General features: G+C 36.7%; 1 protein-coding gene across 5 annotated transcripts in view; it reads left to right on the forward strand.

Annotated features, from left to right (window-relative positions):
* The window catches only part of arrb1 (arrestin, beta 1), a 28,773-nt gene extending 19,630 nt beyond the window's left edge, over positions 1-9,143 (forward strand). For 3 of the 5 annotated variants that reach the window (XM_081700090.1, XM_081700091.1, XM_027005763.3), the window contains 10 exons: positions 15-82; positions 1,031-1,184; positions 1,705-1,789; positions 1,878-1,950; positions 2,043-2,180; positions 2,269-2,352; positions 3,148-3,171; positions 5,489-5,559; positions 6,757-6,808; positions 7,545-9,143. In XM_081700090.1, the coding sequence (XP_081556216.1) occupies positions 15-82; positions 1,031-1,184; positions 1,705-1,789; positions 1,878-1,950; positions 2,043-2,180; positions 2,269-2,352; positions 3,148-3,171; positions 5,489-5,559; positions 6,757-6,808; positions 7,545-7,656 (861 nt within the window). In that variant the 3' untranslated portion in view covers positions 7,657-9,143. The remainder of the gene's footprint in view (positions 1-14; positions 83-1,030; positions 1,185-1,704; positions 1,790-1,877; positions 1,951-2,042; positions 2,181-2,268; positions 2,353-3,147; positions 3,172-5,488; positions 5,560-6,756; positions 6,809-7,544) is intronic. The other 2 variants (XR_014117878.1, XM_081700092.1) reach the window with 2 other exon arrangements.
* Positions 9,144-12,644: the final 3,501 nt, after the last annotated feature.

A 12,644-nucleotide genomic window follows, 5' to 3' on the forward strand; every position in this document is an offset into this window, starting at 1 on the left:
TCAAATCTGCAAAGGCATGTGGGGTTGACTTTGAAGTAAAAGCTTTCTGTGCTGAAAATGTTGAAGAGAAAATCCACAAAAGGTACAGTATGTTGTGCAGCAAACTACATAGTTTAAATGCACCTCAGAAGACATTTTAAATGCATGCTTGTTCTGCCAACTTAATGGGACAGGTAATGAGTGCTGTTAATTGGACTAAATATGAAAATTAAGTTGAAAGTATGACACACTGTACTCACAGTTTGAGAACTGGTCAAATAAAAAGATGTCACAGCAAATGCTGAAATATGTTTATATGCATTGTCTTTTAGCAATGTCTAAGTCAGAAGTTATCAACATGCTTAAGGTATAGAATTTCTTATCTTCAAGACAAAAGACAAGAATTTAGATGGCATCCACTAGGCCTTTAGGTGTGTCACAGGATTTGGAAAATGATCATTAACAGTCATGTGACTCAGCAGTTTGGCAAAGGGTAGAGAGTAAGCCAGTGTGTATGCAGTGTAAAAGTGTAACAGACTGGTAATATAACAATAATGAAACAGAAATATTTTAAATTTCTGTCCAGTATAGCAAAACAAGTTGCCTTTACATATATCTTCCTGTAGGTCACCTGGTAGAGTATAGGGCAAGTAACACCAAGGTCATGGATTTGAATCCCAGGGCACATTCATATTGTTGTACTGAAAACAATGTTAGTTGCTCTGAATATAAATGCCTGCTTTGTGTCATGTAATCTAATGTTAACACATCTAACCCATATAGGCCATTCAATGTAATGAGATTTTTGCTTTCAGTTCCCTTTTAAAAAACAGCTGAGCAACATACATTGCAAAACATAATAACACTGAAAATGCTAATCTCTGTGGTGTTCACAATAATAAATCACACCTTTATAAAATTTGCTTTTGTTGAAATGCTTCTTCAGTAATTAAAGAAGTTCCATAGCTATCGTATGGTAGCCTGAATCTCACAGAAGCTTTATTTTTATTACAAAGTACATGCTGTTTCTCACTGAAGTATTTCATTGTAGGTCTCTTTCTTGGCACAGGAATTCAGTGCGTCTAATCATCAGAAAAGTGCAGTATGCTCCAGAGAAGCCAGGTCCACAGCCAATGGCAGAAACAACAAGGCAGTTCCTCATGTCAGACAAACCCTTACACCTGGAGGCTTCCCTGGACAAAGAGGTGACTTAGCCAGCCAGGGGTGGAACCAGAAGAGCACACACTTTTTCTCAGGCCTATTCCTTTATTCTACAGAATTGAGTATTTTTACCTTTCCTGTCATAACTAATAACTTTCTGTCATTTACTAACTACTTGAAAATTGGATAAGGTGTGCTATATGAGGAAAAAAAAATAAAAATAAAAATAAATAAAAATAAATTTTAGAAACTCTTCAGGACTTGGGCTGAGACCCACTGATCTCTGGGAGAATGATAAACAATCATTAAATTGGTGTTATTTCGAGCAGAATGTTTAAGACACCACCTGGTGGTTGAAAAAGGGTGTTACATTTTAAATAATACAGATCATCCTATATATGTAGGATTTCCATTGTTTTGCATTCACAGGATTTAACTTGATAATCCACTAAAACTAATTCTTTATAATTTATTCTATTCTTTATAATTCTTTGTAATTATATATATATATATATATATATATTTGTTCCCTTAATTCCCCCCCCCTCCCCCCGCATCATTCAGATTTACTACCACGGTGAGCCAATTAGTGTTAATGTTCATGTCACGAACAACACAAACAAGACTGTGAAGAAAATGAAGATCTCAGGTTTTTACACAACACACCCTGACATTTTAAACACAGAGTACATTTGGGAAATTTTATGTGACTACATATTTTCACTTTCATGTTACAGTGCGTCAATATGCTGATATTTGCCTCTTCAACAATGCTCAGTACAAGTGCCCAGTGGCAACAGAGGAATCAGAGTATGTATGCAAGAGAGATATAATGAAGCAATACAAAGCACAAAGTCACATGTCCAACTAATTCCTTTCCTTCTGTGTCTGTGACTATCTAGTGACATTGTGGCCCCAAGTGCCACATTCTGTAAAGTGTATACTCTCACCCCTTTCCTTGCCAATAACCGAGAGAAGCGTGGTTTAGCCCTGGATGGAAAGCTCAAACACGAAGACACAAACTTGGCCTCGAGTACGCTGTGAGTACCCTCTCAAAAGTTAGTCCATTTAAATATATTTGATGTGATCTCTTGTGACAATGCCCTATTTTCTGATTGTCTCATTAAGGTTACAAGAGGGTGCCAATAAGGAAATTCTGGGCATCATTGTGTCTTATAAAGTCAAAGTGAAGTTGGTTGTGTCTCGTGGTGGGTAAGTTTGATGTTGTAATCAGTTAGGTGGCTTTAGAGTAAAGTTTTTGCTTCATTTTTTAACATGTTTAGCCACAGTACTATTTATAAACCTAATGATTACATGACAGCGGCATCTGATGCTTTTAAATTCAGATCTTTTAAGTTTTATATCAACGTCAATGCAATGTCATATCAATTTTAATTCAAATGATGAAGAGTAATTTATGTCTATCTTGAAAAACCACAGCTCATGTTGAAGATAACATAAATTAAGCATATGTTCTCTAGTATTTTTTTTTTTTTTTGTGGGTGGCGTGGTTGCATGTATAAGGAAGCTACTTAACATGAATTTTATGCAACGTAGACATGTTCTTGTGCTGGACTATTTACATTGCGATTTATAGATACCGAACTGTTAGCATAAGGACTTGAAAACAAACTGCAGTGTTAAAAAGACTTGTAAAAAAGTGCATCCTTTTTTTTTTCTTAAAATGCTGGCAAGATCAGATTTGGAGTGTCTTTGTGCAGCATTATTATACTTGTGATTGCAAAGCTAGAAAACTGAAAATTGTCAATTTTGACAGTCTGGTCTTGCACTTCTCAAGCCTACAATGAACCTCCATAGTTGCACTGTAGAATTCTAGAATGCTGCAAAATTTTAAAAAGGGGGAAAGAAGTTGCTACATCATTCAGTAGAAATCACACTTGAAAAAGGCTGTACACCAAGCAAGTAATCAGAAAACCTGGACAAATTTCTTAAAACTACATGTGAAATATGTGCGGTATTAAGCATTATTGCTTTTTTTCTTCTCAGGCTCCTCGGAGACCTTGCCTCCAGGTACAATAATTTTGCTTTTACAATGTTCAGACAATGATTGTCTGCTTAGGGGAATACAATGATTGTGTGCTTGGGGGAGGTGGATTACAAAACATGATGAGGGAACTATTGTGAGAGGGGATTTTGCTTCATGAGACAAAACTGGTAAACAACAGTATTCAAAAGGAAAAGCAAGACTAAAGGCAATCTGGTGTAATTTATATAATTCAAAATTAAAATTACACGTGAAAAAAAACCCCTTAAAGATCATACTGTGTTTTATTGTGTAACTCCTCTTTAAAGCCACCCTAATAAAAGGATAATTTAGGGGGAGCACATCTCAGAAATAATATGTTAGCACAATGTAATGTTAGTGCCTCAAAAAAGTGTGTCTAATACTATTACGTTGATAGTAATAACTCCCTTTAACCCTAAGTGGTTAATTACACAAACAATATACAGGTTAGAAAATACCACCAGAATGACAATTTTATTAAAAAAATAAACCCTGCACAAAAATGAAGGAAATAAGCAAAATAACAGAAAACAAATAATGAAACAAATATGCCCTCAGTGGCATATCCAATAAAGTATTGAATTATGTAATTACTCCTTAATGTCACCAAAATTGACGGGAAAACAATTCAAAGACACAAAGAAAATACCCAAATTTCACTAATATCCATTTTTCTCTAATCCTCAGAGGCCTCGGTTGTAAATAGTCAATTAAATAAACAATGAAATTAGTAAATGAAACACTCGATAATAAATTGTCAACACAATAAATGCAACAAGTAAATTGAGCTTGGCTATGGCCAACTTAGCTCTTAGGTGTTCACAAGCATTTGTATCATCACTTGTTGGGGTCCAAACGTTGGTGCACATTTGTAGAACTCTGAATAGATTGTACAGGAAACATGGTTCATTCAATATTCACGAGTCTGTGATGCATATGAATATGAGCCGTAGCATCTGAGGCAAGTAATTAATCGCATCTTCTCTTGCTTTGCACATGACACAAATGCAATGAATTTTTTTTGGGACACTGGTCCTCCTTATCCATCCACACGAGTAGTAGTATAGAGAATCAAATCCTCTTTGGTAGGAAGAAGTAGTGGGTGTTATTTCAGTGGTGTAGCATGTAGTTTCAGCTAGCTTTTCAACTCAGAGAGGCTAACTTGCTTCACAGAAAGAAAACAAAAATAAAAAGAAAAAAGAAAACAATGCATATAACAGCGAGAAGACTATACTTTCATGCTAATGAACAATGTTAGACTTGAAACACAGAGAAAAAGTTACTGTTAGGGCCTTTATACTGCATGTAGTAAGTCTCCAAAAATGCTATGTCCAGGGGAAGATGCCAATCTCTCTCTCTGGAGCATCAAAAAATAAATAAATAAAAAATTAGCCCTTCCCAACCCTCCAGTCTATTCACTCCTCCTCATCATAGATAGGTCAGTAAAAATGTCACTCAACCCTAGCAGTCATCTTATTGCTCAATTTGCTCAAAGGCTGGCAGTTCCAACCAGAAAATTGGTGCTGGGAAGCTGGGAAGCTGAGTATTTAACACTCAGTACAATAATAATAATAATGATAATAAAAAAAAAAACAAGCACAATAAACATTACCCCCCCCCTTTTTAGGGTCCCTACAATTGTTTTGTAGTTAGCTCTGGCAATGTGAGGATTATGGGTTTTAACAATATACTTTGGTATATACCAAGTGAAGCCTCAAGCAGTCTAAAAGTCTGTGAAACAGAAAACTTTAGAAAATATAAGTTTACGTGTATTTTAATTACTGCCTTTTAAGTCAGTCAAGCATTATCCATGACTATAACTGATTCAAAACATACACCAAAATGAAGAGTCAAGCATTATACCTGACTCATGATGAAGTTTTCATTTTTAAACACTGCTTTTCATTTTTAAACACTGGCGCTTCAATGTACAGCAAAATAATTTAATTGACAAAATGGTAGAAAAACAAATTTTACATTGAAATTAAAATTAAATTAAAATATTTTTATATTTTATTGAATATTAATATTACAATGAATCATAACATGTATATTTAAAAAACACCAATATGCGTACTAAATAGCATTTACATTTTTTTATTTGTTATAAGCTTATTCTGAAATCTTTAACAGAGTCATCAGGTAGCCGGACAGGCTTATTTAAAAAATAACCAAATATTTAGTTTTTTTTAGATGTAAGAGAACAGAGATGTTGTAGCTGCTGATTTGTAGATATAGCTGCTGATTTGACCTGTAAATTTGTAGGTTCATGTCTGAATTATTAATTCTCTTACTGTCTTTTTATCTGCTTGTTTGTTCTAGTGATGTTGCAGTAGAGTTGCCCTTCACATTAATGCACCCTAAACCTGTAGAGGAATCTATCTACAGAGATGGTGTGTGTCTTACTATATTCATTTGAACTGACTTAATTTGATTACTTAATGAAGCAATAAATGACTAGATAGTGTGTTACCTAAATCATAAAGCCTTTGGGGAATTGTAACTTTTTTTTAACCCCTTGAACTCCACTGCTGGTTTTAGACTCATGTCTAAGTTACTTAAGTAACTCTGAGAGAAAGAGAGAGAGAGAAAGAGAGAGAGAGAGAGAGAGAGAGAGAGAGAGAGCGAGAGGGAGAAAGAAAAAAGAAAGACAGACACGTACTAAATTGTTATAATTTCTTTAACTGATGTTTATGACTGCTGAACTTTATTTGTAGTTACTAGAGACTTTTTTTTATTTCTGAGAAAAAAAGTGTGATAGATATGTGCATATAGGAAATATAGGTATATATGTGGTTCACTATTTTATATGGTATATGTGGTATGAGGTGTGTACTGGTCACATATAGTGGGGACTTACTGTACATGCCTTTCATACTAGTGTTAATGAATAATTCACAGAAATTACTGAATAACATGACTAAGTATTAATAAGTAAATAATACTTATGGAATCGAAGGGGTTAAATTCCTTGAAATGTTCATACTTTTATCAGCACTCATCACCTTTATGCCTCCTGTTTCCTGTTGCCACCAAGATCTAGATTTTATTCCTATTATTTGCAGCTAGCAACATTTGATTGTCATGTTCTGGTCATGCCACTTTTTCTTTAGTTTTTTATGATTATTAAAAATTTTAATTGTATTTTTATTAATATTTTTATTTTATTATTATTACATATGTATCATATTGGCTGCTGCTTCTCATTGGCATGTGACTGGATGTAAAAGCTGTGTCCCTTGAAAGGTGCTATATAAATGTAACTACATTCAGTCATTCATTCATTCATTCTTAACAACTGCATTTGAAAGACTAATTCTACTACAATTCTACTACAATTCTATTACAAATTCTTAATGTGCCAATCTATAGATTAACCTCAACTGCTGAACAGACATTGTAATTTTTTATTTAGAAAACATCAATACCAACAAAGCCCTTCAAACAATGCAATGCAAGGGTAAACATTTAATAATCAGATGCAGTAGAGTAAGCATTGGTGGTCATTAAATGTGCTTTCTTTCCAAACTGCTATTCTACTCTGACTGCCACCCAGAAGTTACCATTTATTGTTTCTCTTTTTTTGGTAGCCCCAGAAAATGATGCACCCATTGATACAAACCTAATTGAGTTTGACACAAAGTAAGTAAAGTTCCTATTTGTTTTCTTTTTATTTATATCAGTGCTGACAAGTGTATTCAATGTTGAATTCTATCCTAAAATATACCAGCATTCCTCCAACTCTTGTCTTTTAATTTATTTGATTAAAAACCTTCTATTATGCTGGTTAAAGTTGAAAGATCACTGTAGGTCAGTGGTATTCAAATATGGTTCTCAAATCCAAATCTGGTGCTTTGATTTTGTAATCCATTGTATTTAATTGAATGACTAATAGAACTATTTGGCTACTGTCATCACACCTGACTTCTACATGAAGGGAAGTTGGAAAATATGTAGGACCTAGACCTTGAGGACCTACTACCTCTGCTGTAGATTTTGTGAAATTTGACCAAAATAACTTTGGTTAAATAGTTAAATTTATAACAGTTATTGTAGAATTATTGTAATAGTTGAAAATGGGTTGAATATTCTCATAATGACCTTTTTGAGGTCATTGTAACATTGTTTGATCATTACTCAAACATATTTACAAGATTGCACAGAAGGATTCTTTGATGCTCTAAAAGTCTTTTTTTATTTTATTGTTTTTATTTCAACATGTATAGAGTGGCATCCTGGATTTTAGTTACATACATAGTCTATAAAACACTTATTTCTAAATCACCATATACAACTCTTATGTAATACATATTTCTCCATACTCTTCTACTATACTATAAATTCTCCCCTTTGTCTCATTTTATCTGTTTTTCCCCAGTGATGATGACATAATCTTTGAAGACTTTGCACGACAGCGATTAATTGGGGCAAAAGATGACAAGGATGAGGATGAGGAAGGGACAGATTCGCCCAAGCTGAATGACAGATAGATAAAGAAAACAAGTGTTCCGCTCTGTTACACATCATTAGGGATCCAGTGGAAACCCCTTGGAAAGCAACCTGAAATCTGGGACACCCTTTAACACACTCACTGTGGTGCCGTTGTTGTGTTCCTGTTTACATAAGTCTTCTCCATACTGAAAGGGTATAAAAAATGTAAGTGTTAAAAACATGACCTTGTTGTCAGCACATTTAGCAGGTAAGATTTATAGTTCCCGGATCACCTACAGAGTGCCTATGGTGTTTAAAGGGTACTTACATGGTACAAGAAACAGTATTTCATCATGTTTAAACAGAACTTCGGTGGTAGCATGCCTTTGTTATTAGTTTATTTTATATGTTCTCCTTTCCATTAGAACAGAAAAAAGTATTTTAGTGACCATAACTTTGTATTTAAATCTATTTAAAGTATGTCTGTTCTGAACACTGTGTAAGGAAGCTGAATTGTTATTTTAAATCCAAGCACTGTCAAACTGGTTACGTAAATGGACAGTCCTAAATTAATTATTGAACAAAGGCAATTGAACCTGAGATATGGAAAAAAACCCATAAAACTGATACACACTGAACTTCATTTCTCCACTAACACTACACCACAAGCTTTCAAAACCTTTCAAATTAGAATGTGTTCTTGACACTGCTGTTCATATTGCTGTTCAGGCTTTTAATAATGAGCAGGTTCTTTTTTTAACTGACATGTAACTCCTCAAAAAGCATTCCTTAAAATGGCTGCACTGTAAAAAGTCACTGCAGTCCTAATTTGAATACTAGTACTATACTGCTATGCTGATTTTACTTAAAATTCAAGTAAATAGAGATGTATAACTTCCTGCTGCATATTACATATTATTGGCTCCTTGATGATCATTCAGAATGTCTGTTGAAGACCCAAATACAGTTCAAAGGAAAAGCTTTTTTTCATGCCATGGACCACGATCAGGCCTCACTTTGGATTACATTACATTGACAAAAATGGTTGTAGTTGCAGGTCCAAAAGTTGCTAAAGAACAGCTAAAGGAGTTTTTCTTTGGGCAGTGGTCTTACAATATAATCACTAAGGTGTTCAATACAAATTTATAGAGGAATTATAGATTCCTTCTCTTGTCATTAAATAATAGACTATTATACAATAAACCATGCAAATCCTACTTTGTGTGATGGTAGAAATATATATGTGATGGTATTTTACTAGATTAATTTTCTTTATGAATGAGGCCTTGATTTTCTGCATGAAATGTTATTTTGTATGTTTTCAGAATGAAATTCTTTTTAAAAACATGAAGATAGATATTGTTTGATATATTGTCCAATGATCTTAAAACATGGAATATTAGGTCTCATTATTTGGGAAAGCTAATTTAATACAAAATGCACTGGAAAAACAAGATAAATGGATAAAATGTTCATATTATATAAAGATAAAGTAAACTATATATTAAATATACGTTATGTTGGATATATTAAAGTGTGTATCTTCTTGAAATGCTGTAGTATGTTTTAATTGTTTATGTTGAAATTATGAACACTGATGTTCTCCAGCTAAACATGACAGTCAGCCATCAAATCAGTCATTAGAAGTTCTTGCTATTTACATGTTTGTACCAGCAGATGGCAGAGGGTCCTTACATGTATTTTATTATTCAACAAATAACATGGGGTTTTAGGACAGCAACATCAATTCAGTTCAATTAATACAACAATCACTTTACACTCCATAAATAATAATAAAACCTTTGTACAATAAACATTGTCACAATACGAATGTACAGAAACCAGGATGTATAACCCAAATAAGGTAGTTGAGGAAGTAATGTGAGGCTATTAACTAGTAAAGAACAGTGCCCACCTAGCCTGCCAAGGAGTGAGCTGGCAGCTAATGGGTATATATTCCAGGTTACAATGGTCAAGGTCCATTTTAACAGGAAATAGTTGCTGTTCTGTTGTCTGCTGCGGTTATCTTCCATGTTGGAACAGGGCCATCCCCAAACTGTTCCCACAAAGTTGGGAGCATGAAATTGTCCAAAATCTCTTGGTATGCTGAAGTATTAACAATTCCTTTCACTGGAACTAAGGGGCTGAGCCCAATTCCTGAAAAACAACCCCACATCAAACCCCCCCCCAGAATCATCCATCAGATTGCCAGACAGAGAGGCATGATTCTTCACTCCAGAGAAAACATCTCCACTGCTTTAGAGTCCAGTGGTCGCGTGCTTGACACCACTGCATCCGATCCTTATACTTTTGGGCACTACAGGTAGGTTGCAGTTCTGGAATATGACAGTACTGGAGAATAATGGGTTCCTGTTTGCTTTACATTTGATGCTTTTCAAATCTTTGGCAGTCAATTTGTGCCTTTTTTCTGGTAAACCTGTTGACTATTTGCAGCAAAACATTTGATGGTTCTGTGATCACACCCCAGTATTGTAGTAATTTTAAGAGTGCTGCATCCCTCTGAAAGATGCCTAATAATTATACATATCTTGATATAGTGTGTTGATCTCCTTATGCCACACCCTCCCTCATAAGACAAATACACATCACCTGATATGCTTAAATCCAATAAGAATTCAAGTTTATACAGCTTGGAGATGGAAAATATGCATAAAAATGAAGATATGGTCAAAATACTCTCTTACCTAATAATTGTGCACACATTGTAGATGGCATGTTCCTTTAGGTGTGCCGAGTAGAGCAGGATGTCATATCTAAACCATGATGAAGATTTGAAGCATGTCCTGGAGCATTTCCTTGATGAAGGCTTGGATGGAGAGTTGGCAAGGCCACATGGCATCTATTAACTATACAGAAGGTGATACATTCATCTCCTTTCTGCATCTGCATTAAGGTATACACACTATTCTCTAACGGTCCCCATCTCTTTCCTCTTTTCTATGTGAACTGAGCCACATGACTCTGTGTTTTTGTTCTGAGCTCAGTTTTTGACGTCACCATGTATTTGTCTGCTTTTCTAGCCCTAACCCTAACCCCTTGTTAGCTCTAATCAAGGGGTCACCTGTCACCTGTTGTGTATTTAACCACAATCGGTGTTCGTATATATACCTCTCTTTTCGTGGCTGATTGTTGGTTGGTTACTGTTCTCGTGTGGTGTGTATGGTTCCTGCTGGCTGTTTACAAGTGTTTGTGCTCATGTGTTGGTCTGTTGTTCTCTATTTTAGTTCACTGTTATACATTTTTCATTTGCATTCCTATGTTTAATTTTCTTTCACCATTAAATGTGTTCCTTTGAGATTCGTGCCTGCATGCCACGTTCTCCAGTTGCTTGTACATATCACAGAATAACTGACTAACAAAGGTATGCAGCGTGTTTTTAATAGCAGGAGTGAGATTTTGGATGAGACTTCTTGAGGACACTAAGCAGGCAGAAGAGGGGTGGAAACATGCTGCTCACAAGCTGGTCAGCATAATCAACCAGTTGCTCAGAAGGGATTCTACGAACAGGAAAGATACACAGCTGACCTGCCTATCTATGGACTTACCTGTCTTCTTGGGAGCTTATGAGGGATGTCAGCCCCCGGGTGAACCTCCAGAGCCAGTAGGGGAAGAGATGGCCAGCAGCACCGCTTCTCCACAGCACCTGTCTCCCAGTCAGGCTTGGAAAAAGAAAAAAGATCTGGTCTGTGCCTACTCTTGAGCCAAAGCAACCCTTCGCTCCTCTGAGCTCAGAGGAGGAAGATTCCCCTGGAGTTTTTGGGGGGATTCTGGGACTCCCAGGGCAGACTCTCTTTGGACTGACCAGTCCTCTTTTGTCCTCTGTGTGGTGAAGTGAACTCTGAGGGTGGGGGGGTTTGCTTTGTTAATCCACCCCCTCTCATTACAGTTGTGATTAAGGAGCAGGCCAACACACCTGCAAGCCCCAAGGAGGACCACCTAAGTACAATTGCAGGCATGCCTTCAAACTCAGTCCTTGCCATGTCCTGTGCACTCTTTGCTCCAGTGGGTGCACCTCTCAGCACAATGACAGGCGCTTCTCCAGATGCAGTTCCTGGTGTATCCTGCATTTTTGTGGGTGCACTGCCAGGCACTGTATCAAGTTCTTTTTCAGATGCAGTCCCTGCTGTTCGATGTGCTTCTCTATGCCTTGCCTGATGCATCCCCCTGTGTGTCCTGTGCACCTCTCTGCACCCCAGCAGGCACTTCTTCCTACTTGCCATGGACTGTTGCACCTAGCTTTTGGGATTCTGTCCCCAAGTCCAGAGTCAGCTAGCTCCGATTGCTAGTCTGTCACCAGATCCTCACCACTTTTCCTGGCCATCCTCGTACTAGTCACTTTCTCTGTTACTGTTACCCTTGCTGTTGCTATCTCTCCCCTTGTATCCCCTCGTCTTCCCACTAGTTCCTGTACTTGTCACAGTCCGTGTCCCTTTTAACCTGCCTCCACAAGGCATGTTGTACAGTCTACTGCAGAGCCCCGAGTCCAGCTTGGCCCTGTCCCCCTGCACCAGACCAGCTTCCTACTATGCCATCCCCAGGTGTGGCACAGGGTCTGGGCCCCACTCTCCCCTCTTTGGGAGATGTACTTTTGGCCCATCTCAGTCCATCTGGTCCTCAGGTTCTGCCATGCAGTGCTGGCCTGGGGTCCATTGTTCCTCTGACATATGCAGCTGGGGTACTGCAACAATCCCTCATTTTTCCCTGATATGTGTGAACTGTGTTTTTGTTTTCAGTTCTGTGTTTCAAGAGATGCTACTTTGTTAGCACTTATCATTAGGGTCACTTGTTTCATATGCAACCACAATCGGAGTTCATGTATAAACCCATTTTCTTGTCTGATTATTGGTTAGTGTGTGTGTGTGTGTGTGTGTGTGTGTGTGTGTGTGTGTGTGTGTGTGTGTGTGTGATTCCTGCCATCTGTTTTCAACTGCTTGTGTTCATGTGTTAGTCCATTGTTCTGTTTTAGTTTAACATTATGCATTTATTGATTGCATTCCTGTTTGTTTCATTTTTGACAAACATTAAA

This window comes from Electrophorus electricus, chromosome 17 (genome assembly GCF_041902795.1).
Source record: "Electrophorus electricus isolate QZ-2024a chromosome 17, ASM4190279v1, whole genome shotgun sequence".
NCBI lineage: Eukaryota > Metazoa > Chordata > Actinopteri > Gymnotiformes > Gymnotidae > Electrophorus > Electrophorus electricus.